The sequence below is a fragment of the Salmo trutta genome, chromosome 26 (genome assembly GCF_901001165.1).
Source record: "Salmo trutta chromosome 26, fSalTru1.1, whole genome shotgun sequence".
Lineage (NCBI taxonomy): Eukaryota > Metazoa > Chordata > Actinopteri > Salmoniformes > Salmonidae > Salmo > Salmo trutta.
The window spans coordinates 29,952,527-29,980,483 of record NC_042982.1 but is presented as its reverse complement, the minus strand read 5'-3'; the positions used below and the strand labels follow the sequence as shown (position 1 = coordinate 29,980,483).

The following is a 27,957-nucleotide window of genomic DNA, read 5'->3' as shown; positions in this document are numbered from 1 at the left end:
GTGCCCCCAGTGGGAATATGGTAGCCTAGTTACAGTAACATACATAGGCCTACTTCAATGTCAAATATAAACTGTTCACCTGTTCAATTTGACTGTATATTATAAACTGCGCTGCCTATGGCATTGCAAAACTTGAAATATATATTTAGCCTTTCTATTTAGACTACTAGGTTTAAATAAACGAGAGATGTGCATGGCCATTAGTTGTATGGCTACTTCGAGAATATGAACCCGTCACAGCCTGCAATGGGCATGAAAATAAAATATGAAAAAGATTGCTGTGTAATTATTTTAGATTCTAAAAATAAAACTTGCCCACACACATTTTGTACATATGCAGTTTATGAGGCCCCAGATGTTTCAGAGTTCACACCCCACCCCATGTGTTGCTGTGGGTTGAATCCAGGGGACTGAGGGAGTAGTGGACCTGCTGGGATATAGAAAGGGGATTGTGAAAAGAAACACTGTGGCGAGAGAGAGAGAAAGAGTGGAGAGAATACAGCTGTGTTAGGATCATGTCCTGGAGAGGGATTTTGCAGTATCACTGAATCTCAAGCTCTTAAGGACAAAACCTCCCCATACATTCTTGACCAGGACAAATATGACCTGAAAGATATACTGTAACACAGCCCCTCTGCTGTGGAGTGACTGTATTTCCAGGATGTTGTTTGTGTTTGACACGTCATCTTCTGGCATTTTTGTAGGACATAATCATGGTTCTCCTACTGTCATAGTGCCAATAGAGAGAGCATAATTTCTGCATTTTCCTGCCAATATTTCACAGAGTAGGCAGACATTGTGAAGTGCACCGACTGTCTGGAAAAAAGCTATTCAGTAATATTGGGAAATACCCTTTATTTTCAAAGAATTTACTGGAAGAGGATAGTGTAAATCAAATCTGATTAATCTCTTAAAAGTTGTATTTGTCATGTACAAAAGACAACATTACATTGATATAATCAGTAGTCCTTCCATTCTTATAGCACAGTCACTATTGTACAACTGTGGTCATTTTCTTTCTCCAAACAAACATACATCCTTATCCTTCAGCCTGATTGGCAACCATGGCTTTCTATCACTTCTCCTTCAGGCTGATTGGCCACCTTGGCTGTCTCTCACTTCTCCTTCAGCCACTTCTGTAGGAGCTGGAAGACGTGTTCCCGAGCCAGGGTCAGCTGGGGGAGATCCTCAGCTCTGGCAGGGTACATGTTGGCACAGTGGGCTGTTCCTGGATCAGAGTGAGATAGACACACACACACACACACACACACACACACACACACACACACACACACACACACACACACACACACACACACACGAGAGATAGAGAGATTGCTGTTATACAGTGATATGACACTGCTCTCTTGATCTCTTCCTGTACAAAGCATTTGTCAGATGCTGAAATGACCTGAATGTAGTCACAAGTCACCATAGTTGAAGGATAGAACGGACCAACATTGAGCCCTCACCCTTTATGAAGATGGCAGGGAGGTCATCTGAGATGCTAGAGGTGATGCCCAGGGCATGCCAGGGGTCGATGGAACCGTTGGGGAAAACTATTCTCGTGGCACGGATGTTGTAGCTGCCGTAGTTCTCATTGGTCTGGTCTATTCCAGCATAGAGTGTCTTAGCGCTGATGTTGAAATTGTCCTGACACTGTTCCACATGGTACCTGCCAGAGAGGGAAGGGATGGAAAGAGAGAGGAGAGGCGCCCATTGATCCAGTTATTCCACAGAGAGACATTCCTTCACTAGTACACACACACCTGGAGGAGAATACTTGTCAGCATTAAATAAGTACTCACTGGAGGCCAAAGCCACCGAAGGGCTGGTTAGGAGAATCAGTGGTCTGGAAGTAACCAAACTCAGTGCAGGTCTGGTACGTCCACTGTCTCCCTGGATACACAGAGATACATACACACACTGCCTATGGAAAGTATTCACACCCCTTGACTTTTTCCACGTTTTGTTAGGTTACAGCCTTATTCTCAAATTGATCAAATTGTTATTTTTCCTCATCAATCTACACACACACTACCCCATAATGGCAAAGCAAAAACAGTTTAGACACTGTTGCTAATTTATGTTTAAAAAATTAAATATTACATTTACACAAGTATTCAGATCCTTACTCAGTACTTTGTTGAAGCACCTTTGGCAGCGATTACAGCTTCACGTCTTCTTGGGTATGACGCTACAAGCTTGGCACACCTGTATTTGGGGAGTTTCTCCCATTCTTCTCTGCAGATCCTCTCAATCTCTGTCAGGTTGGATGGGGAGCGTTACTGCCCAGCTATTTTCAAGTCTCTCGAGAGATGTTCGATCGGGTTCAAGTCCGGGCTCTGGCTGGGACATTCAGAGACTTGTCCTGAAGCCACTGCTGTATGGTCTTGGCTGTGTGCTTAGGGTCGTTGTCCAGTTGGAAGGAGAACCGTCGCCCCAGTCTGAGGTCCTGAGCGCTCTGGAACAGGTTTTCATCAAGCATCACTCTGTACTTTACTCTGTTCATCTTTGCCTCAATCCTGACTAGTCTCCCAGTCCCTGCCGGTGGAAAACATCCCCACAGCATGATGCTGCCACCACCATGCTTAACAGTAGGGACGTTGCCAGGTTCCTCTAGATGTGACGCTTGGCATTCAGGCCAAAGAGTTAAATATTGGTTTCATTAGACCAGAGAATCTTGTTTCTCATGGTCTGAGAGTCTTTAGGTGCCTTTTGGCAAACTCCAAGTGAGCTGTCATGTATCTTTTATTGAGTAGTGGCTTCCGTCTGGCCACTCTACCATAAAGGCCTGATTGGTGGAGTGCTGCAGAGATGGTTGTCCTTCTGGAAGGTTCTCCCACCTCCACAGAGGAACTCGAGAGCTCTGTTAGAGTGACCATCGGGTTCTTGGTCACCTCCCTGACCAAGGCCCTTCTCCCCTGATTGCTTAGTTTGGCCAGGTGGCCAGCTCTAGGAAGAGTCTTGGTGGTTCCAAACTTCTTCCATTTAAGAATGATGGAGGCCACTGTGTTATTGGGGACCTTCAATGCTACAGAAATGTTTTGGTACCTTTCCTCAGATCTGTGCCTCGACACAATCCTGTCTCGGAGCTCGATGGACAATTCCTTCGACCCCATGGCTTGGTTTTTGCTCTGACATGTACTGTCAACTGTGGGATCTTATATAGACAGGTTTGTGCCTTTCCAAATCATGTCCAATCAATTTAATTTACCACAGGTGGACTCCAATCAAGTTGTAGAAACATGTTAAGGTTGATCAATGGAAACAGGTTCCCCCTTGAGCTCAATTTCGAGTCTCATTTCAAAGGGTCTGAATACTTATGTACATAAGTTATTTCTGTTTTTTTATTGACAAAATGTCTAAAAACCTGTTTTCGCTTTGTCATTATGGGGTATTGTGTGTAAATTGCTGAGGACATTTTTTTATTTAATCCATTTTAGAATAAGGCTGTAACGTAACAAAATGTGGAAAAAGTCAAGGGGTCTGAATACTTTCAGAAGACACTGTACATATAGTAGGGGCCAATCAACACCGTCAGTTACAGTATATTTAGTTATATAATAATCATTTGTATGTATGTCTCCGATGACTTCATCTTGTCTGATTCACAAGAGCAAATATGTGTCTCACTAGAACAAATGTTAACTTTCAACTTCATTGCTTAAATTACATAGTAATACAAGAAGACTTGAATGACAGGTTAAGTTGTCAAAAATAATTTGAGTGAAAAACTATTTACTGTTCTAATGCACTATTTTGTGCCTTTGAGCAAAGACAAAGAAAGGAAAGAGAGAGGGAGCAAAGTTACCAGGAAGAGAGGGAGAGAGAAGGGAAAAGTGGGTGGTTTACAGAAGCTCCAGGGGGCTCTTTAAAAGCCCACTTCCTGTCCCAGTGATCCCCACTAAACCAATAAGCCCTCCCAGCCAAGGAAACTATCCCTGGGAACCACGGCCACAGCCAAAGGCCAGAGCACAACATGGAAACTGGTTGAACATTATTACTAACCGAACACAACCTATGACAGGGCTCTAACCAAAGTTCTAGATCAGAGGATATAGAGAGACAACACTATCCACTGTAAAACTAAAATGAATATATGTAAAATGCCTGTCTTAGCAAATGCACGCACGCACGCACACGCAGACAAACAAACACACACGTATGCACACAACCCCACCGTCAAGCAGTATAACAAGGAGGGATCTTTCTTTAACGCTGAATAACACTATTAAAAGTGTATAAAACACACTTTACACGCTGCAGAGGCAACAGGAGCCAAACCTGCTCTAGCTCCAGGCCATCACTTGTACTCTTCATTTTCTTCACAAAACATATAGCATGAGATAGTCCATTCAAATGGTGTGTACAGTGATCACCATTCAAATTTAGCAAAGCAAATAATTGTGCAAATAGCAATGCAAATAGAAGCCTTATGGACAAGGATCCCCTGGACCGGTATTGTGTGACGGCCTCAGTGTTCCTCAGCGTGTTAACTGCTGATAAAGCAGGTTTGGCTTCTTCTGTCCCTTGGCATTGTACAGAGTTGGTTTTATTGAGGACATTGACATACATCCCCAGAGAGATGCTCTACCCCTTCCCCCTCACCACTCCAACCCCTCTCCCACTATGGGATCCTTTGCCCCTCACATCCCTCGGCTTGGGGTCCTTTGCCCCACTCTCCCCGCACCTCCCCCGCAGTGGTCCTTTACCCCTCTACCCCCTCACCTCCCCCACCGTGGGGTCCGCTATAGGATGTGTTCCTGAGGTCCTGAAGGTTAGCGTTGTAGGTGAGGTCTTTAAAACAGGGCTTAAGAAGGTGGGTAATGGTTCTGAGGCGAACAAAAGCAGCGAAGCGGTAGTAGGGGTCTCCCAGAGAGGCATCGGTCATCACACCACACACAGTCTTAATGGTGCAGTTCGTGTCCAACACATGCTGCAATGACACAACATCATGGTTACTCACTACAACTGTGGGTGGAAGTCTGTAGATTCTCATTAACTGCCGCTGTGTATCTACAGTACCAGTCAAAAGTTTGGACACACCTACTCATTCCAGGTTTTTTTTTCATTTTTACCATTTTCTACAATGTAGAATAATAGTGAAAACATCAAAAGCTGTCATCAAGGCAAAGGGTTTAACACTTTTTTGGTTACTACATGATTCCATATATGTTATTTCATAGTTTTGATGTCTTCACTATTATTCTACAATGTAGAAAATAGTACAAATTAAAGAAAAAACATTGAATGAGTTGGTGTGTCCAAACTTTTGACTGGTACTGTACTTGTATCATACAGAGCTATACATTTCTACTAAGTATGCTAAGCAGCTAAGGTACATGTGAGATCTTTAGTTAGTTACAGATTTACTACAACTGGGTTCGACACAGAGCTGTATAAATTAACCCCACCTGTGACCATCACAAGAAGACATGTCTATGTTTGGATCTCTGCTATATTAAGTTAATACATGGGAAAATAATAATCTTATAAACATTGTTTCATAAGCTGACCATTTACTTCCTATTTTATGAGCCACACATTGCTCAACCATGCAGGGGTATTAGATTATCTGGTTAGATTACACCCCCCTATCAGCTTTACTCACTATACAAATTTCTCAATGGTACCTGAACCCCCAGCCCCTATCCATCCCTCTGGGCGCTGGAGCCAACCAATCACTTTATTAGTGTGTTGTTCTGTGGAGTTCATACAAAACCACTCCTTTTAAAGCAGCTCTCTGCTCTGAGGCCAGGAAACTGGAGCCTGTCTGAATCCAAAGGCTCTTTTGTGCCCTTTTTCCACATTATTGGTAATTGGACTCACATCTCCACCGGCAACAAGCCACAGAGAGAATCGCCATGGTAACCACAAAAGACCCCTGGGAAAATGGTCAGATCTCTAAGCTCGGACCCCCCTCTCTGGCCTCCCTTCCTGAGGTAAAGACAGAGAGGGGTCATGGTTTCGGATAGGGGTGCAAGAAAGCCCAGAGAGCCACCAGGAGAGCCTCTTTTCTGGGCCACAACCCTGGGCCTCTCGCTTTGGAAGAACTGCGGTTTTATTTCCTCCCTTGGACTTCAGCTTTGAGCTACCTGTCCCTTCTTCCTCAACCTCATTTCCAGTGGTGTAAAGTACTAAAGTTAAATTACTTGAAAGTACTCTTAAGTAGTTTTTTTTATTTATCTGTACTTTACCATTTATATTTTGACTACTTTAACTTTAACTTGTTCAGGGGCAGAACGACAGATTTTTACCTTGTCAGCTCGGGGATTCGATCTTGCAACCTTTCGGTTACTAGTCCAATGCTCTAACCACTAGGCTACCTGCCGCCCCGATGTATTTCAGTGGTGGAAAAAGTACTCAATTGTCATACTTAGAAAATAACTCAAGTTAAAGTAAAAGTCACCCAGTAAAATACTAATTGAGTAAAAGTCTAAAAGTATTTGGTTTTAAATATACTTAAGTATCAAAAGTAAAACTGTAAATCATTTCAAATTCCTTATATTAAGCAAACCAGACGGCACCATTTTCTTGTGTTTTCAATTTATGGACCGCCAGAGGCACAATCCAACACTCAGACATAACTTACAAATGAAACATTTGTGTTTGTGAGTCCGCCAGATCATAGGCAGTAGGACTGACCAATGATGTTCTCTTGATAAGTGAGTGAATTGGACAATTTTTCTGTCCTACTAAGTATTCAAAATGTAACGAGTACTTTTGGGTGTCAGGGAAAATGTATAATTTTCTTAAAAGTAAAAAGTACATTATTTTCTTTAGTAATGTAGTGAAGTAAAAGTAGTCAAAAATATAAATAGTCAAGTAAAGTACAGATACCCACAAAAAACTACTTAAGTATTACTTTAAAGTATTTTTACTTAAGTACTTTACACCACGGTGTACTTTTTACTCCATACATTTTCCCTGACACCCAAAAGTTACATATTGAATGCTTAGCAGGACAGGAAAATGGTCTAATTCATACACTTATCAAGAGAACATCCCTGGTCATTCCTGCTGCCTCTGATCTGGCGGACTCACTAAGCACATGCTTCATTTTTATATGATATCTTAGTGTTGGAGCGCACCCCTGGCTATCCGTAAATTTAAAACACAAGAAAGCGAGGCTGTCTGGTTTGATTAATATAAGAAATTATAAATGATTTATACTTTTACTTTTGATACTTAAGTATATTTTAGCAATTACATTTACTTTTAATACTTAAGTATATTTAAAAGTAAATAATTTAAGACTTTTACTCAATTAGTATTTTACTGGGTGACTTTCACTTTTACTTGAGTCATGATCTATTAATGTATCTTTACTTTTACTAAAGTATGACAATTGGGTACTTTTTCCACCACTGCCCATTTCAGCCCCAAACTACCATAATCCTGACTCAAAATGGTTCCTCTCCTAGGTCAACCATGCTCCTTATACCCTGAAATGACATACTGTCCACAAACCTCTCTTACCTCAAATTCTCTATTGTCATTGTTGTATTGGACTGTGTTCATAATGTTGTCTGCCAGGGCATCTAGGATGTATGCCCGGTCCTTCTCTGACTGGATCTGCAGTTTTGAACATAAACTGAGAGACAGAGAATGAAGGAGTGAGAGTGAGCGAGAGAGAGAGTGAGCTGTGTTACAGAGACCGAGGGCCACTGCTGATGACAGTATAGATTATGCACATTCATGGAACTAGTCCTCTGTAAAAGTAAGCCTGGCACGCAAATGGCACAATGGTATTTATCTTTGTCTAAACAACCTCATCTTATACACTAGGTCACTATTGTTCTGTTTTAGAGTCCATTTGACACTAACATTAGCTCACTCCATTCTATCTAGTCATTTTTGTACAAGTGGAAAGGAGCCCTAAGGTACTCCTGACGCTTACAGTATATACATCAGTGGAGGCTCCTCAGAGAAGGAAGTGGAAGACCATCCTCCTCAGTGAATTTTTTACATTTTTATTTCACCTTTATTTAATCAGGTAGGCTAGTTGAGAACAAGTTCTCATTTGCAACTGCGACCTGGCCAAGATAAAGCAAAGCAATGCGACAGAAACAACAACACAGAGTTACACATGGAATAAACAAACATATAATCAATAATACAGTAGAAAAGTCTATACAGCATGATCAGCATAGCCTTCCCTGTAGCTCAGTTGGTAGAGCATAGTGTTTGCAACACCAGGGTTGTGGGTTCGATTCCCACGGGGGGCCAGCACAGGAAAAAAAAAAAAAAAAAATGAATGAAATTGTATGAAATGTATGCATTCACTACTGTAAGTCGCTCTGGATAAGAGCGTCTGCTAAATGACTAAAATGTAAAATGTAAATTATCAATTTAAAAAGTAGTTTTTAAATCCTTTTTAGATAACACTATACTAAATATATTCATATGTCATCAAATAATTGATTAAAATACACTGTTTGCAATGAAGGTCTACAGTAACTTCAACAGCACTGTCTGGGCTAGCACCATGGTGTAGCCTAAGGACAGCTAGCTTCAGTCCTCCTCTGGCTACATTGACTTTAATACAAAACCTAGGAGGCGGGTAGGCCTCACCCCCTTCCATAGACATACATGGTAATTATGACCACTTCCGGAGGACGTCCTCCAACCAATCAAAGTTTTTTCAGTATGAACTGACATGTTGTCCATCCAATCATAGATGTGGGATCAGAGAACGAACCTAGAGTGTTGTATTGGGATTGTGCCACAGAGCATTATGGGGGTTCTATGTGTTGAGAAGTTTGGTAACATTGTTAGATAGAGATTAAGAGTGAAGAGCTATAGTTGAGCATTTTTGGGACATTATTCAAATTTATTATTTTTTAATTACAGGAGATGGAGGAGGTATATTATAAATTGTTTTATTGGGTTTAGAACATTATTTTTGTGTCCAGTTAGTGCAATTTATTTAAATTTGCCTTGCTAACTTCAGTAGCTAGCTAGCTACCAGCATGAGTGTGCTGTTTTCTCAACCCGAATGGTAGAATGGCCAACGCTGCCGAAAATGTTGTGGCCTTTTTGTTAAAGAACCCCTTTCACTCTCTGGGGTACACGGAAAAGGTGCAAATTAAAAGAGGGTCGACCTCTGCCTGAGATCAGTTTCATGAAGAAGAATGAAAAGGTGAGGGCATTCAATACAAACTGGTATGAAATGTATAGCTGGTTAACAGGGAGCCTGTCATCAAGCCGCCTGTAATTGCACGTTACGATGCTTTACATACTGAACATCTTTTCTGGGATGTTGAAAACAATTCTGAATGATTTGATAGCTTCCATAGCATCATCCAGTAAAATTTAGATTAGAGAGCTTGATGCAGCTCATTTTTTTGCATGCACTCAAGTAGGCTTTGCACTTTTCTCTGGTATTTATTTAACAAAGATAAAGTCACTCCGGACAGACACAAGCAAAAACTCATGACATAAATGTAGCAGCAGCCTAGGCTACACCTAAACATGAGAGATCTGACATGCTATATGGGATGAAAACTAGACAATTTTTCAGTCTGATCAACTGTAGGCCACTAATAAGAGCAGATGCATACAGAGCAGATGCGTCCATCTGGTCAGGGTAAACTAATTGGTAACATTATGTATTTATAGTCCATTTGTGTGTCAGGAGAAAGTTTGAATGTGATCAAATTTAGATTCTATTCAAAATTGGGCTGGCTAGGCTGCCTATACTTTTTTAATCCAAAAATTATTCTGGAATTAATCAATCAACATAATAGTGATGACAGATGTGAGTACATTTTTATAAGGCCGACAGCTGCATAAAGCTGTATGGTGCAAACATGCATAAAGCAAGCTCAGCCCAGTGAGTTCTATTGTCTACCAGTTGTTGTCTGTGTAGAGGAAATCCCCCCCTAATCTAGTCTAAATATAATTTATATGAACAAATATAAGGTAGATGCAGAGTGTTTTCATCCCCCCCAGGTCCAGGAGTTTTTTCCCAGGAGTTTTTTAAAACCATGTGACTTGATTTTGAAAAACTGGTCCCATCATAGCCCTTATAAAAGCTTTTTACAACTGATTAATCACTGTCATACCCTCTAAGGTCCAGAGTTTTCCTAGTTTGGTTAACATATAAGGAAAAACTCCAGGTCCCTGGTGGTAAAAATTGCCCCAAGGCTCTGGGACCTATGGTGCCACCAGTCTGCTTGCAGTTGTCAGTTATCATCATCAGGTATGTGGACGATCAGGGCTTTATTCAGGAACATTTCTTGGGCTACTTTGATGTGTCAAGTGGTCAAGATGCGCAGTCTGTTTGACTTTTTTGAGATGTCTGAGTTTAAGTTCATAGAGAAACTCGTTGTCCAAACCTACGATGGCACAGCTGTAATGGAATGTATCTGCCAAGTCCCCTCATGTTCCTTGATTAAGAGGTGACGACTACTCCACTCCACTACCATTGTCAACTTTCTCCTGACATGAACTGAAGCCACGACTTCTCATGTGCCCACTCATCCACTGGCACATTGAGTGTTTCCCTTCCAAGCACTGTGAGTACCCCTATCAATTTCCTCCCATTACTGTATGTAGAGTCAATCACATACACAATCACATTATTACTCATTGCTTGGACTAAATCATTCTTAGATCTTTTGTCTAACTGTGTAGTCTGTTGTGTTATTGTTTACCAGGGGGCAGGGCTACCGACGTTAAGGCTAATCTGAAGATGGTGCTGGCTAAAGCTTAAACTGGCGAGTGTAGAGAGTATAGGGGAATTGTTATCCACGTCGGCACCAACGATGTTAGGATAAAACAGTCAGAGGTCACCAAGCACAACAAAGCTTCAGCGTGTAAATCAGCTAGAAAGATGTGTCGGCATCGAGTAATTGTCTCTGGCCCCCTCCCAGTTAAGGGGAGTGATGAGCTCTACAGCAGTCTCACAATTCAATCGCTGGTTGAAAACTGTTTTCTGCCCCTCCCAAAAGATAGAATTTGTAGATAATTGGCCCTCTTTCTGGGACTCACACACAAACAGGACCAAGCCTGGCCTGTTAAGGAGTGACGGACTCCATCCTAGCTGGAGGGGTGCTCTCATCTTATCTACGAACATAGACAGGGCTCTAACTCCCCTAGCTCCACAATGAAATAGGGTGCAGGCCAGGCAGCAGGCTGTTAGCCAGCCTGCCAGCTTAGTGGAGTCTGCCACTAGCACAGTCAGTGTTTTCAGCTCAGCTATCCCCATTGAGACCGTGTCTGTGCCTCGACCAAGGTTGGGCAAAACTAAAGATGTCAGTGTTCGCCTTAGCAATCTCACTAGAATAAAGACCTCCTCCATTCCTGCCATTATTGAAAGAGATCGTGATACCTCACATCTCAATATAGGGCTACTTAATGTTAGATCCCTCACTTCAAAGGCAGTTATAGTCAATGAACTAATCACTGATCATAATCTTGACGTGATTGGCCAAACTGAAACATAGCTTAAGCCTGATGAATTTACTGTGTTAAATGAGGCCTCACCTCCTGGTTACACTAGTGACCATATCCCCCGTGCATCCCGCAAAGGCGGAGGTGTTAACATTTACGATAGAAAATTTCAATTTACAAAAAAAAACCTGACGTTTTCATCTTTTGAGCTTCTAGTCATGAAATCTATACAGCCTACTCAATCACTTTTTATAGCTACTGTTTACAGGCCTCCTGGGCCATATGCAGCGTTTCTCACTGAGTTCCTATCGGACATTAGTCACAGCAGATAATATTCACATTTTTGGTGACTTTAATATTCACATGGAAAAGTCCACAGACCCACTCAAAAAGGCTTTCGGAGCCATCATCGACTCAGTGGGTTTTGTCCAACATGTCTCTGGACCTACTCACTGCCACAGTCATACTCTGGACCTAGTTTTGTCCCGTGGAATAAATGTTGTGGATCTTAATGTTTTTACCCATAATCCTGGACTATCGGACCACCATTTTATTACGTTTGCAATCGCAACAAATAATCTGCTCAGACCCCAACGAAGGAGCATCAAAAGTCACGCTATAAATTCTTAGACAACCCAAAGATTCCTTGATGCCCTTCCAGACTCCCTCTGCCTACCCAAGGACGTCAGAGGACAAAAATCAGTTAACCACCTAACTGAGGAACTCAATTTAACCTTGCGCAATACCCTAGATGCAGTTGCACCCCTAAAAACTAAAAACATTTGTCATAAGAAACTAGCTCCCTTGAAAACAGAAAATACACGAGCTCTGAAGCAAGCTTCCAGAAAATTGGAACGGAAATGGTGCCACACCAAACTGGAAGTCTTCCGACTAGCTTGGAAAGACAATACCGTGCAGTATCGAAGAGCCCTCACTGCTGCTAGATCATCCTATTTTTCCAACTTAATTGAGGAAAATAAGAACAATCCGAAATTTATTTTTGATACTGTCGCAAAGCTAACTAAAAAGCAGCATTCCCCAAGAGAGGATGGCTTTCACTTCAGCAGTAATAAATTAATGAACTTCTTTGAGGAAAAGATCATGATCATTAGAAAGCAAATTACGGACTCCTCTTTAAATCTGCGTATTCCTCCAAAGCTCCGTTGTCCTGAGTCTGCACAACCCTGCCAGGACCTAGGATCAAGGGAGACACTAAAGTGTTTTAGTACTATATCTCTTGACACATTCATGAATATAATCATGGCCTCTAAACCTTCAAGCTGCATACTGGACCCTATTCCAACTAAACTACTGAAAGAGCTGCTTCGTGTGCTTGGCCCTCCTATGTTGAACATAATAAACGGCTCTCTATCCATCGGATGTGTACCAAACTCACTAAAAGTGGCAGTAATAAAGCCTCACTTGAAAAAGCCAAATCTTGACCCAGAAAATATAAAAAACTAAATCGGCCTATATCGAACCTTCCATTCCTCTCAAAAAATAAATAAAAAGCTGTTGCGCAGCAACTCACTGCCTTCCTAAAGACAAACAATGTATACGAAGCGCTTTAGTCTGGTTTTAGACCCCGTCATAGCACTAAGACTGCACTATTGAAGGTGGTAAATTACCTTTTAATGGCATCAGACCGAGGCTCTGCATCTGTCCTCGTGCTCCTAGATCTTAGTGCTGCTTTTGATACCATCGATCACCACATACTTTTGGAGAGATTGGAAACCCAAATTGGTCTACACGGACAAGTTCTGGCCTGGTTTAGATATTATCTGTCGGAAAGATATCAGTTTGTCTCTGTGAATGGTTTGTCCTCTGACAAATCAACTGTAAATTTCGGTGTTCCTCAAAGTTCCGTTTTAGGACCACTATTGTTTTCACTATATATTTTACCTCTTGGGGATGTCATTCGAAAACATGTTTCATTTCACTGATATGCGGATGACACACAGCTGTACATTTAAATGAAACATGGTGAAGCCCCAAAATTGCCCTCGCTAGAAGCCTGTGTTTCAGACATAAGGAAGTGGATGGCTGCAAACTTTCTACTTTTAAACTCGGACAAAACAGAGATGCTTGTTCTAGGTCCCAAGAAACCTAAGAGATCTTCTGTTGAATCTGACAATTAATCTTGATGGTTGTACGGTCGTCTCAAATAAAACTGTGAAGGACCTCGGCGTTACTTTGGACCCTGATCACTCTTTTGAAGAACATATCAAGACTGTTTCAAGGACAGCTTTTTTCTATCTACGTAACATTGCAAAAATCAGAAACTTTGTCCAAAAATGATGCAAAAAAATGAATCCATGCTTTTGTTACTTCTAGGTTGGACTACTGCAATGCTCTACTTTCCGGCTACCCGGATAAAGCACTAAATAAACTTCAGTTAGTGCTAAATACGGCTGCTAGAATCCTGACTAGAACCAAAAAATTTGATCATATTACTCCAGTGCTAGCCTCCCTACACTGGCTTCCTGTTAAGGCAAGGGCTGATTTCAAGGTTTTACTGCTAACCTACAAAGCATTACATGGGCTTGCTCCTACCTATCTTTCCGATTTGGTCCTGCTGTACATACCTACACATACGCTACGGTCACAAGACGCAGGCCTCCTAATTGTCCCTAGAATTTCTAAGCAAACGGCTGGAGGCAGGGCTTTCTCCTATAGAGCTCAATTTTTATGGAATGGTCTGCCTACCCATGTGAGAGACGCAGACTCGGTCTCAACCTTTAAGTCTTTATTGAAGACTCATCTCTTCAGTAGGTCCTATGATTGAGTGTAGTCTGGCCCAGGAGTGTGAAGGTGAACGGAAAGGCTCTGGAGCAACGAACCACACTTGCTGTCTCTGCCTAGCCGGTTCCCCTCTCTCCACTGGGATTCTCTGCCTCTAACCCTATTACAGGGGCTGAGTCACTGGCTTACTGATGTTCTTCCATGCCGTCCCTAGGAGGGTTGCGTCACTTGAGTGGGTTGAGTCACTGACGTGGTCTTCCTGTCTGGGTTGGCGCCCCCCCTTGGGTTGTGCCGTGGTGTCTTTGTGGGCTATACTCGGCCTTGTCTCAGGATGGTAAGTTGGTGGTTGAAAATATACCTCTAGTGGTGTGGGGGCTGTGCTTTGGCAAAGTGGGTGGGGTTATATCCTGCCTGTTTGGCCCTGTCCGGGGGTATCATCAGATGGGCCCACAGTGTCTCCTGACCCCTCCTGTCTCAGCCTCCAGTATTTATGCTGCAGTAGTTTATGTGTCGGGGGGATAAGGTCAGTCTGTTATATCTGGAGTATTTCTCCTGTCTTATCCGGTGTCCTGTGTGAATTGAAGTATGCTCTCTCTAATTCTCTCTTTCTTTTCTCTCTCTCAGAGGACCTGAGCCCTAGGACCATGCCTCAGGACTACCTGGCATGATAACTCCTTGCTGTCCCCAGTCCACCTGGCCGTGCTGCTGCTCCAGTTTCAACTGTTCTGCCTGCGGCTATGGAACCCTGACCTGTTCACCGGACGTGCTACCTGTCCCAGACCTGCTGTTTTCAACTCTCTAGAGACAGCAGGAGCGGTAGAGATACTCTCAATGATAGGATATGAAAAGCCAACTGACATTTACTCTTCAGGTGCTGACTTGTTGCACCCTCGACAACTACTGTGATTATTATTATTATTATTTGACCATGCTGGTCATTTATGAACATTTGAACATCTTGGCCATGTTCTGTTATAATCTCCACCCGGCACAGCCAGAAGAGGACTGGCCACCCCTCATAGCCTGGTTCCTCTCTAGGTTTCTTCCTAGGTTTTGGCCTTTCTAGGGAGTTTTTCCTAGCCACCGTGCTTCTACACCTGCATTACTTGCTGTTTGGGGTTTTAGGCTGTGTTTCTGTACAGCACTTTGAGATATCAGCTGATGTAAGAAGGGCTATATAAATACATTTGATTTGTCTTCCCAGTAAAATCCTGTCCAGCACTGGTCAAGTCTCTGAACACCTCAACTCATGCCTCATACCCTCATTCAATCACTGCTGTGATCCCTTTCCAACACTGTAAGTAGCCCTCTCATTCCCCTTCCCCATAATAATACATGTTGTTATTAAATGTTTCAGGTTAAAATAATTAGTCTTTGATGATTTTTGAAACACACTTTGTGGTCTCCGTGCGTTCCGCGCCTATACTGTGAGTCTCCCATCCACCTCAATTTTAAGTCACCAGCCTCCACTGATATACATACACACAAACATAAAACTACCTGGAAGTGTAAAGTCCAAATTTGGTGGTACCAAATGCACTCCATTGATATAAGTGATATGTTGCAACAGACTGACAGAAGGAAATACTTGACCCATCCCGTCAGTTAGGTTTAAGATAACAGGTTAAGGCAACGTTGTAATTCCATACAGAAGCGTTCGAAAATAAACAAATTCATTGGACTCAGCGCCGGAGTGAAAATGACGGCGTGAATGGTAGCAGTACAGAAGTTCGTCAAAGTGTAAAATGAACACAATCGTATTGAATTTCAGCTAACTGCTCAGCAAACACATAGCATACACTGTTTTACTGTCATTTTATTCATTTAAACGTTTTTCTAATTCTCTAAAGCCAATTTATTACTTGATTTCCCGAACACTAGTTAACTTTTCAATGCTGATCCTGTAGAATCAGCCACGGCGCTGGTGCAATGAGTGTGTTTATTTTCGAACGCTCCGCATGGATTTATTATGTTGTTTTAGCCTGTATTTTTTAGACCTAGCCTGTCAGCTTAATATAACCAGGATATTACACGGGACCCTCACACCCATAACCAGGGGATAATGAAGTCGTCCATCATGGTGACAGTGATTGGGTTGAGGGGGGCTGCCTAGGGGGGCTGCCTAGGGGGGCTGCCTAGGGGGGCTGCCTAGGGGTTAGTGTGGGGTAGGGCTGGCACAATTACCGTGTAACCGACATTTATGGATGAAGACCAGCATGAAAATAAAATAACCGTCATAACATTTAAAACAAAAAAAATATACGAACAGCTGAATGAACACGGGACAGCTGGGCATTAGTGTGGTTGAGTCCGTTTCTGCTGTAACATGGACTCTTCACAATGTGATTCAACTTTGTTGCTCCTTTCTGAAACAAGCAAGGTGTTGCAGCAAATGAGTCTTCAGTTGCATAGGCAACACCCCCCCTCTCTACAGCAGCAGCACACATAGGGTGCGTTCGTAAATATACTCTGGTTATCTACTCTGATTTCAGAGCACTCTCGCCTGAGTGTGCAGAACGCAGAATAACTGATGAATTTACGAACGCTCAACACCAATTGAATATGGCCAGGGCCAGTAAACGTCAGCAAAAAAAGCGTAATTAAATTGTTGCCACCATCACAGTTAGTCACAAACGCTCTGAATAACATGAAAACAGCCTAACCAGCTCTGCTAGGGCGAGTAAAAAGGTGTTCTCTCATTTGTGCCTGGAAGTAGCCAGCCAGCTAGCCAAAGTTAGCCAGTTAGCTTGGGTGCTTGACTGCCGTTGTGAGGTAAGAACGCTCTGATCAACCCTACTCCTCAGCCAGAGCGTCCAGTGAGCGCTCTGAACATTCAGAGAGCGAAACGCTCTGAATTTACAAACGGACAATCTGACAGGGCTCTGAATTTACAAAACGGACAATCTGACAGCGCTCTGAATTTACAAAAACGGACAATCTGACAGCGCTCTGAATTTACAAAAACGGACAATCTGACAGCGCTCTGAATTTACAAAAACGGACAATCTGACAGCGCTCTGAATTTACAAAAACGGACAATCTGACAGCGCTCTGAATTTACAAACGGACAATCTAACAGCGCTTTGAATTTACGAACGGCCAGAGCGCACTCTGAGCACCTTCTGGCACTCCAGATTGAATTTACAAACACACTCAGAAATAGAATGAATAGAACGAGCTTGGAACCTCTAACCCTGGCAATTTGACTGGTAAACTCAGGATTACACTCGTAATTGCTGCCTGTTATTGTGATGTAATAATTTCTAAGGTAATGTAGAAAGTTCATTCAAATTATGTTAACCGATGTGGCCCATGCAATGGAATGTAATTTTTGTAATGTCAGTTAAGTTGAATCAACAAATCACGGCACATATTGATGAGTACACTTCCTGCTTTTACTTCCCCCAATGGCCGCCAGTCCACCCATTATGCCATCATTGACTTGAATGGGGACGACCGTTCTATTCATTCTATTTAAGGACTCAGGAGCAGAGGAGAAAATGTGAGGTAATGTGTGTTTTTTTGCTATTCTAACATTGGGCTAGCAAATTACCGTCATCCAAAAGCCCTAGAGGGTTGTTGTTTGTGTTGTCATTAGTCACCGCCCACAACAGGCCCAGTCCCACCCACTAGTTGAGGTCACATGTTGACTTTGGAAGTGACCTGTGACAGAGCGACCTCAGGACAGAACTGTGACGATGACACTGTCTCTCAGAGGTATCTTGTGGTTAGAAAATTGGACAGACGGAGACATGGCCTACATGTACATTTGTGTTTTTGTGTGTGTGTGTGTGTGTGCACTTGTACAGTGTGGTCAGACGGCTGCCCAGACAAATGCATGGTCTATGCGTGTCAGTCTGACATCAGTAGCAGTAGCCAGACTAATAAAACAGTCTCAGCCCACCATTCACCATATAAAATGACCATACAGTCACTATGACAACCTGGAACAAGCACACAGAGAACATGCAGTAATAAGAGACTGCCCCTAAAGCCAAAAGACCAATGTGACCAAGGCATGCAGACACGCAAACTCATAGCCACACACACACAAACACTTGACTAAAACCCTTTCAAGTCTACAAACACACTAAGAAATGATACGATGAAGGTTAAGAGGTTACCGGCTAGGGAGAGGTTAACAGGGAGCAGGAGAGGTTAACAGGGAGCAGGAAGTGTTAACAGGGAGAGGGAAAGGTTAACAGGGAGAGGATAACAGGGAGAGGATAACAGGGAGAGGTTGAGAGGGAGAGGGAAAGGTTAACAGGGAGAGGGAAAGAAGGAGAGGGAAAGAGGGAGAGGTTAACAGGGAGAGGTTAACAGGGAGAGGTTGAGAGGGAAAGAAGGAGAGGGAAAGAAGGAGAGGGAAAGAGGGAGAGGTTAACAGGGAGAGGTTGAGAGGGAGAGGTTGAGGGAAAGGTTAAGAGGGAGAGGGAAGGATAAGAGGGATTGAATGAAGAGGTGGTGAGTGATTCCTTTGTCGGCTTGGAGCACCAATGCCTTTCAGAGAGACTATTGCCGTGTCTAGACTTCACAGTTCTTGCAGCTTTAGTATTCTGATCATAGAGTTCTGATCATGGAATTTCGAACCAGTCATGCATCTACACCTACATTTAAATGTCCACAGTGTGCCCGAATTCCATTTTCCCGCACTATATTCCTGTATGCATTCTACAAAATGGTAGAATAGGCAAAAGAGCATTGCTTGCTGGCTAGCTACAGTATTTAGCAGCTACAGTATTTAGCTACTGCCTATGGCCTCTATAGCTACACAGCAAGCTGGCAAGCAATGCTAAAGGGATTGCATACAGGTTAGCATAACTATAGCCCCAAAAGAAATATTATTCTACATAAACTCAGCAAAAAAAGAAACAGCCCTTTTTCAGGACCCTGTCTAGGATCCTGTCTTTCAAAGATAATTCAGATCTTCATTGTAAAGGGTTTAAACACTGTTTCCCATGCTTGTTCAATGAACAATAAACAATTAATGAACATGCACCTGTGGAACAGTCGTTAAGACACTAACAGCTTACAGACGGTAGGAAATGAAGGTCACAGTTACGAACACTTAGGACACTAAAGAGTCCTTTCTACTGACTCTGAAAAACACCAAAAGAAAGATGCCCAGGGTCCCTGCACATCTGCTTGAACGTGCCTTAGGCATGCTGCAAGGAGGCATGAGGACTGCAGATGTGGCCAGGGCAATAAATTGCAATGTCCGTACTGTGAGACGCCTAAGACCGCGCTATAGGAAGACAGGACGGACAGCTGATCATCCTCGCAGTGGCAGACCACGTGTAACAACACCTGCACAGGATCGGTACATCTGAACTTCACACACAGGTACAGGATGGCAACAACAACTGCCCTAGTTACACCAGGAACGCACAATCCCTCCTTCAGTGCTCAGACTGTCCGCAATAGGCTGAGAGAGGCTGGACTGAGGGCTTGTAGGTCTGTTGTAAAGCAGGTCCTCACCAGACATCACCGGCAACAACGTCGCCTATGGGCACAAACCCACCATCGCTGGACCAGACAGGACTGGCAAAAAGTCTTCACTGACGAGTCAAGGTTTTGTCTCACCAGGGGTGATGGTCGGATTCGCGTTTATCATCAAAGGAATGAGCGTTACACCGAGGCCTGTACTCTGGAGCAGGATCGATTTGGAGGTGGAGGATCCGTCATGGTCTGGGGCGGTGTGTCACAGCATCATTGGACTGAGCTTGTTGTCATTGCAGGCAATCTCAACGCTGTGCGTTACAATGAAGGCATCCTCCTCCCTCATGTGGTACCCTTCCTGCAGGCTCATCCTGACATGACACTCCAACATGACAATGCCACCAGCCATACTGCTCGTTCTGTGCGTGATTTCCTGCAAGACAGGAATGTCAGTGTTCTGCCATGGCCAGCGAAGAGCCCGGATCTCAATCCCATTGAGCACGTCTGGGACCTGTTGGATCGGAGGGTGAGGGCTAGGGCCATTCCCCCCAGAAATGTCCTGGAACTTGCAGGTGCCTTGGTGGAAGAGTTGGGTAACATCTCACAGCAAGAACTGGAAAATCTGGTGCAGTCCATGAGGAGGAGATGCACTGCAGTACTTAATGCACCTGGTGGCCACACCAACTACTGACTGTTACTTTTGATTTTGACCCCCCCTTTGTTCAGGGACACATTATTCCATTTATGTTAGTCACATGTCTGTGGAACTTGTTCAGTTTATGTCTCAGTTGTTGAATCTTATGTTCATACAAATATTTAACAAGTTAAGTTTGCTGAAAATAAACACAGTTGACAGTGAGGACGTTTCTTTTGTTGCTGAGTTTATTAGCTAGCTGGCTAGCATTTATGAGGCCAGCTCACATACTAGGAATGTATTTCCTCCAACAACTCGCCTAGTTAAACAAAGGTTAAATAAAATATATATATATTATTAAGAAAAGGGGCCTCTAGGTCCCAAAACACAAGCTTTCTGGAGACTTGTGGGAGAAGTACTGATGATGTTACCCACTCTATGCGCTTTCGGTTGCCTGATTGTGTCCAGACTGAGCAATCCGCACACAATGCATCCCTGACCACCTCCTGAAGTGGTCAGCCAGATTTGAACACAATCAGACCACAAAGCGACTTTTGTGCATCTAGACCAGTCTTTTGAATGCGATCTTCGTATTCTGATAGCAGAAGTCGCATGTAAGTGTGAAGTGTAGACATTACCATAGAGACAGGATCAGATGCCATGGCATTCCAACAGATTGCAGTACGTGGCCGACATTCCGATATCTCAATGTCTGCCAGTGCAGACATTGAAGGCCAAGAGAGGTGAGCTGAAACCAGACCCATCTCACACCAGCACCCTCAACACACACACACACACTTAGGGCAGGACAGTTAGGAGAGGAGCTGGAGTGACTGGATAATTTCCTGGCCCTTGACCCCAATTTAATAACACAGCTGTTTGTCCTCAGCCACACCACACACCTGTTGTGGTATTCGTCATTCTCTACTATGTAGTGATTCCTCTTACTGGAACTATTCTCTACTATTCCAGTAGATGAGAAGCTCAGTTGGTAGAGCATGGTATGCCAGGGTTGTGGGTTCGATTCCCACGGGGGGCCAGCACAGAAAAAAAAAATGTATGAAATTGTATGAAATGTATGCATTCACTACTGTAAGTCGCTCTGGATAAGAGCGTCTGCTAAATGACTAAAATGTAAAAAAAAAAAATGTAAAAAATGGAGTGTATATGCTTGTGGTGTGACGACCCTCCTACTCTGCCTGCCAAATTCTTTCTCTTTGCTCTTGTTTTCCTTAATAGGATGTCGGTGGGCGGAGCCGGGAGGGTCGTCAGCGAAATGGGACACACCTGGGCCCGGGTGTGTCCCGGGGATAAATACACCTCTTCCCCATTCATTGAGGAGACTCTCTCCATGCAGACACACTGTTAGATTTTGGTTGTGGCCGGTTTGTTTGTTTGCTTTGGCACCCTTCAACACCCCTCATTATCACATCTATGCATGCAACCACTCACTTACACACACACCATTATAGGTTACTTCAGTTATTAAATATATTTTTAAATATATCTCCACGTTGTCTCCCTTTTTGTTACGGGCTTTGATCCGGTTCATGACAGTGGGCTATATTGTGAGAGGCGGAGGGAGGGCGGGAAAAGAGGAGAGGTGAAGTACTTGAAGTCTTTGGTGATGTTGTCGTAGTTGTTGGGGTCTTTGATGCGCTCCTGTAGGGTGTCAAAAGCCTTCTTTACCAGCAGGGGGCACTCTGGGTTCTCAGCTGCCAGGGCCCGCCACACCACCTCCAGGTACTCTGGGCAAAATGCAGAGAGAGAGACAACACACAGTTCAAACACAAGTCACTATGAACCAACACTATTTAAACAGAGCAAATAACATTTTGAGACAATATAAAGACATGGTGACTGTTGCAACACAGAGCCAGTAAGTCATGTCATAATATATAATGAGTGGATTGTATTTATAGAACCCTTTCTGCCTCCAGTCTCTAAGTACCTCCCAAAGTCATACTTAAACAGTGCGTAGGAGTACTGTTCAAATAACCTGAACCTTATTTAGAATATCGTACAGTGTTCAGAGTTATGAGTTTTCAAACATATTGTTGAAGTGTCTCAGTCCCAGTATGGACACAGGCCAGCTCCATGTGTGGTTACCACAATAATAACCGTATTATTTCAATGTTTATAACTTTCTAAAAATGATGATCTTTACAGTGGAAAAAGTGAGCCTTGTTTAGGCGAACAAGATGAAGCACTTATGGTTAAAAACACTCACTAAACCACAATGACCTGCTCATTGTTGGGAAATAGAAACTTGCGTGGACTGGGAGAAATATGACGGTATATGACATCAGTGCAGTATTCCAACTGAGCTACTGTGTTTGTTGGTTGATCTCTAAATGTTCCCAGTCTCATCAAAAGGGGTCAGTGTGTGTTGTTATAGTTGTCCATATTCCAAGACACTGTTGCCTTGGTGACACCCTTGTCAAATCAAATCAAAGTTTGTCACGTGCGCCGAATACAACAGGTGTAGACCTTACAGTGAAATGCTTACTTACAGGCTCTAACCAACAGTGCAAAAAAGGTATTAGGTGAACAATAGGTAAGTAAAGAAATAAAAACAACCGTAAAAAAGACAGTGGAAAAAAAAGTAGCGGGGCTATATACAGGCACCGGTTAGTCAGGCTGATTGAGGTAGTATGTACATGTAAATATGGTTAAAGTGACTATGCATATTTAATAAACAGAGAGTAGCAGTAGCGTAAAAGAGGGGTTGGCGGGTGGTGGCCGGTCACAATGCAGATAGCCCGGTTAGCCATTTGATTACCTGTTCAGGAATCTTATGGCTTGGGGGTAAAAACTGTTGAGAAACCTTTTTGTCCTAGACTTGGCACTCCAGTACCTCTTCCCATGCGGTAGTAGAGAGAACAGTCTATGACTGGGGTGGCTGGGGTCTTTGACAATTGTTAGGGTCTTCCGCTGACACCGCCTGGTGTAGAGGTCCTGGATGGCAAGCAGCTTAGCCCCAGTGACGTACTGGGCCGTACGCACTACCCTCTGTAGTGCGTTGCGGTCGGAGGCCGAGCAATTGTCGTACCAGGCAGTGATGCAACCAGTCAGGATGCTCTCGATGTTGCAGCTGTAGAACCTTTTCAGGATCTCAGGACCCATGCCAAATCTTTTTAGTTTCCTGTGGGGGAATAGGCTTTGTCGTGCCCTCTTCACGACTGTCTTGGTGTGTTTAGACCATTCTAGTTTGTTGGTGATGTGGACACCAAGGAACTTGAAGCTCTCAACCTTCTCCACTACAGCCCCGTCGATGAGAATGGGGGAGTGCTCGGTCCTCCTTTTCCTGTAGTCCACAATCATCTCCTTAGTCTTGGTTACATTGAGGGATAGGTTGTTATTCTGGCACCACCCGGCCAGGTCTCTGACCTCTTTCCCTATAGGCTGTCTCGTCGTTGTCTGTGATCAGGCCTACCACTGTTGTGTCGTCTGCAAACTTAATGATGGTGTTGGAGTCGTGCCTGGCCATGCAGTCGTGGGTGAACAAGGAGTACAGGAGGGGACTGGGCATGCACCCCTGAGGGGCTCCAGTGTTGAGGATCAGCGTGGCAGATGTGTTGCTACCTACCCTCACCACCTGGGGGCAGCCCGTCCGGAAGTCCAGGATCCAGTTGCAGAGGGAGGTGTTTAGTCCCAGGATCCTTAGCTTATTAATGAGCTTTGAGGGTACTATGGTGTTGAACGCTGAGTTGTAGTCAATGAATACCATTCTCACGTAGGTGTTCCTTTTGTCCAGGTGGGAAAGGGCAGTGTGGAGTGCAATTGAGATTGCATCATCTGTGGATCTGTTTTGGCGGTATGCAAATTGGAGTGGGTAGAGGGTTTCTGGGATAATGCTGTTGATGTGAACCATTACCAGCCTTTCAAAGCACTTCATGGCTACGGACGTGAGTGCTACGGATCTGTAGTCATTTAGGCAGGTTGCCTTCGTGTTCTTGGGTACAGGGACTATGGCGGTCTGCTTGAAACATGTTGGTATTACAGACTCAATCAGGGACATGTTGAAAATGTCAGTGTAGACACCTGCCAGTTGGTCAGTACATGCCCAGAGCACACGTCCTGGTAATCCGTCTGGCCCCGCAGCCTTGTGAATGTTGACCTGTTTAATGGTCTTACTCACGTCGGCTACGGAGAGCGTGATCACACAGTTGTCCGGAACAGCTGATGCTCTCATGCATGCCTCAGTGTTGCTTGCCTCGAAGCGAGAATAGAAATGATTTAGCTCGTCTGGTAGGCTCGTGTCACTGGGCAGCTCGCCGCTGTGCTTCCCTTTGTAGTCTGTAATAGTTTGCAAGCCCTGCCACATAAGACGAGCGTCGGAGCCGGTGTAGTACGATTCAATCTTAGCCCTGTATTAACACTTTGCCTGTTTGATATAGCAGGATTTCTTATAAGCTTCCGGATTAGAGTCCCGCACATTGAAAGCGGCAGCTCTACCCTTTAGCTCAGTGCGAATGTTGCCTGTAATCCATGGCTTCTGGTTGGGGTATGTACAGTCACTGTGGAGACGATGTCCTCACTGCACTTATTGATAAAGCCAGTGACTGATGTGGTGTACTCCTCAATGCCATCGGAAGAATCCCGGAATATGTTCCAGTCTGTGATAGCAAAACAGTCCTGTAGTTTAGCATCTGCTTCACCTGACCACTTTTTTATAGACCAAGTCACTGGTGCTTCCTGCTTTAATTTTTGCTTGTAAGCAGGAATCAGGAGGATAGAGTTGTGGTCGGATTTACCAAATGGAGGGCGAGGGAGAGCTCTTCCTCGAGAAACCAGTGAGACAATAGAAGAGAGAAAAGAAGAGAAAGCCAAAGACAACAACCTAGAGAGGACCCTTCACTCTTCCCCATCCACCACTATTCCTCTATCTGCCCTTCAGGGTATAACACTGACCATTATCCTCAACTCTAATATACATAGTGACCAGTGGAAGCTGCTGAGGGGAGGATGGCTCATAATAATGGCTGGAATAGAGTCAATGGAATACTATCAAACATATGGTTTCCATTGCCTCCATTCCAGCAATTACTATGAGCCGTCCTCCCCTCAGCAGCCTCCACTGATAGTGACAGGCTCATAGTCAGTGCATGACTATTTCCAGTTCATTATTCCATAAAATGGATCTGCCTGGGGACTATATCCAGCAAGGTGAAACATTCAGAACATTGGGATCTTCTGAAGTCCAGGCCAATCCAGGCTCAACCTTTTGTTATGCCTCTGCTGTTTATTGAGTGATTTGCTTAAGTTTATTTCAGACAAATGTTAAAATGATTGAGACACCCTCCTCCAGGTATTCTGTAACACCCTGAAACTCCTGCAGGCAGAGTGACACTGGTCATGTAGAGAAAGAGTGATGGGGACTTGGACAAGCCTGAGAGAAAAGGAGGATTACTGTGTGTTATTATTACCTGAGAAGTTGACCGTGGCGTGGAGAGGTGCGCTGCTTGCCACAGCAGCATGAATCAGGTGGGGGTACTTGAGTCGGGACCAGGCTGCCAGCGCACCTGGGTATGACCCGCCGAATGCCACCCACTTGCTGTTGGTCAAGCCCCGTTGTTTAGCGATGACAGTACGGAAGTGAGCCAGGTCGGCCAGAGCTTGTTGACTGCTGAGGAACCGCAGGTTCTCTGTGCTCAAGTCACTGTGAGGGACAAGACAGACAACGGGCTAATCAAGTCAGAAGGAAGCCCGTTTGAGAGCCTCACTCAACACCTGGTTGACTATTTCTATATTCTGTATGAACGACACGTCAATCAATCCCACTAGGTAGTCACCTGGAACACATTTCAATTAACAGATGTGCCTAGTTAAAAGTTCATTTGTGGAATTTCTTTCTTCTTAATGCATTTGAGTCAATCAGTTCTGTTGTGACAAGGTACGACTGGTATACAGAAGATAGCCCTATTTGATAAAAGACTAAGTCCATATTATGGCAAGAACAGCTCAAATAAGCAAAGAGAAACAACAGTCCATCATTACTTTAAGAAATGAAGGTCAGTCAATGTCGAACATTTCAAGAACTTTGAAAGTTTCTTCAAGTGCAGTCGCAAAAACCATCAAGTGCTATGATGAAACTGGTTTTCATGTGGACCGCTACAGGAAAGGAAGACAGTTAACAGCCTCAGAAATTGCAGCCCAAATAAATGCTTCACAGAGTTCAAGTAACAGACACATCTCAACATCAACTGTTCAGAGGAGACTGCGTGAATCAGGCCTTCATGGTCAAATTGCTGCAAAGAAACCACTACTAAAGGACACCAATAAGAAGAAGAGACTTGCTTGGGCCAAGAAACATGAGCAATGGACATTAGACTGGTGGAAATCTGTCCTTCGGTCTGATGAGTCCAAATGTGAGATTTTTGGTTCCAACCGCTGTTTCTTTGTGAGACGCAGAGTAGGTGAACGGATGATCTCCGCATGTGTGTTTCCCACCGTGAAGCATGGAGGAGGTATGATGGTGTGGGGTGCTTTGCTGGTGACACTGACAGTGATTTATTTAGAATTCAAGGCACACCTAACCAGGATGGCTACCACAGCATTCTGCAGCAATACACCATACAATTTGTTTTTTTCCTCGTCAATCTACACACAATACCCCATAATGACAAAGCAAAAACAGGTTTGTTTTTCAACCGGACAATGATCTAACACCTCCAGGCTGTGTAAGGGCTATTTGACCAAGAAGGAGAGTGATAGAGTGCTGCATCAGATAACCTGGCCTCCATAATCACCCGACCTCAACCCAATTAGTTTGGGATGAGTTGGGCCACATAGTGAAAGAAAAGCAGCTAACAAGTGATACGCATATGTGGGAACTGTTGGAAAAGCAGAACAGGTGAAGCTGGTTGAGAGAATGCCAATAGTGTGCAAAGCTGTCATCATGGCAAAGGGTGGCTACTTTTTAGAATCTAAAATATATTTTGATTTGTTTAACACTTGTTTGGTTACTCCATGATTCCATATGTGTTATTTCATAGTTTTGATGTCTTAAATATTATATTTTATAATGTAGAAAATAGTAAAAATAAAGAAAAACCCTTGAATGAGTAGGTGTCCAAACTTTTGACTGATAATGTATATTTAAAAAACGTACACCGTGGGATGACTGTCGCCGTAGAAACGATGCTCTACCATAAAACAGAGGGCGCCGAGCTTCTTGGCATAAGTAAGCCAGGCCGACCCAGGGTTCATGGCCATCCATCCGGCGTTGATTGGACCCTCTCCGCCGATCATCAAAAACACCGGTCCTCCAGCTCTGTAGTGCGTCTCAGTTACAAGGAATTTCTGGAAATGTAATAAACGGTATGTTGTGTTATGCATGAACTAACAGACTTGATCACGTCTAGACAGTAGACAGAAAAACTAACAGGTAACTGATATCTCCATATACTGCAGTGCGAATAAGAATATAATAAAATGTCAGAACTTACTTGATCCCACACTCGACTGTCTGCACCGTTGAAGTGGTCCAGTTTTTGCGTAATCCATTGCTCCTGAAAGACAGGTTCGCTTTTTCCCTTCGGCACATCATTAGATCTATCTATTTCTATGAATTTTCTGTTACCGTCACAAGGGACACACAGACATGCTAAAGTAAAAACTATAATTGCTTGAAAAGCCATGTTGACGGGCTGGGAAAAACTAACAATGAAATATCATAGAAAAGTTGAAAGTACTCTTTTGGAAATATAAAGACACGTGATATTTGTTTACGTGATCAT

The 27,957-nt window shown here is 43.6% G+C and overlaps 2 protein-coding genes across 2 annotated transcripts in view; one reads left to right on the top strand and one right to left on the bottom strand.

Annotated features, from left to right (window-relative positions):
• Positions 1-837: 837 nt before the first annotated feature.
• On the bottom strand, positions 838-27,957 carry prss59 (serine protease 59, putative). The gene is made up of 9 exons (XM_029715663.1): positions 27,667-27,957; positions 27,330-27,520; positions 25,645-25,877; positions 21,828-21,963; positions 7,483-7,597; positions 4,732-4,939; positions 1,809-1,899; positions 1,473-1,675; positions 838-1,228 (listed from the first exon to the last, which is right to left on the bottom strand). Exons 1-9 carry the CDS (start codon positions 27,856-27,858, stop codon positions 1,116-1,118), a joined length of 1,482 nt encoding a protein of 493 aa, XP_029571523.1. The 5' UTR covers positions 27,859-27,957; the 3' UTR covers positions 838-1,115.
• The window catches only part of LOC115163623 (26S proteasome non-ATPase regulatory subunit 2), a 30,155-nt gene continuing 29,634 nt past the window's right edge, over positions 27,437-27,957 (top strand). Inside the window, exon 1 of the mRNA XM_029715662.1 lies at positions 27,437-27,538. The gene's annotated coding sequence lies outside the window, so the exon portion shown is untranslated. The remainder of the gene's footprint in view (positions 27,539-27,957) is intronic.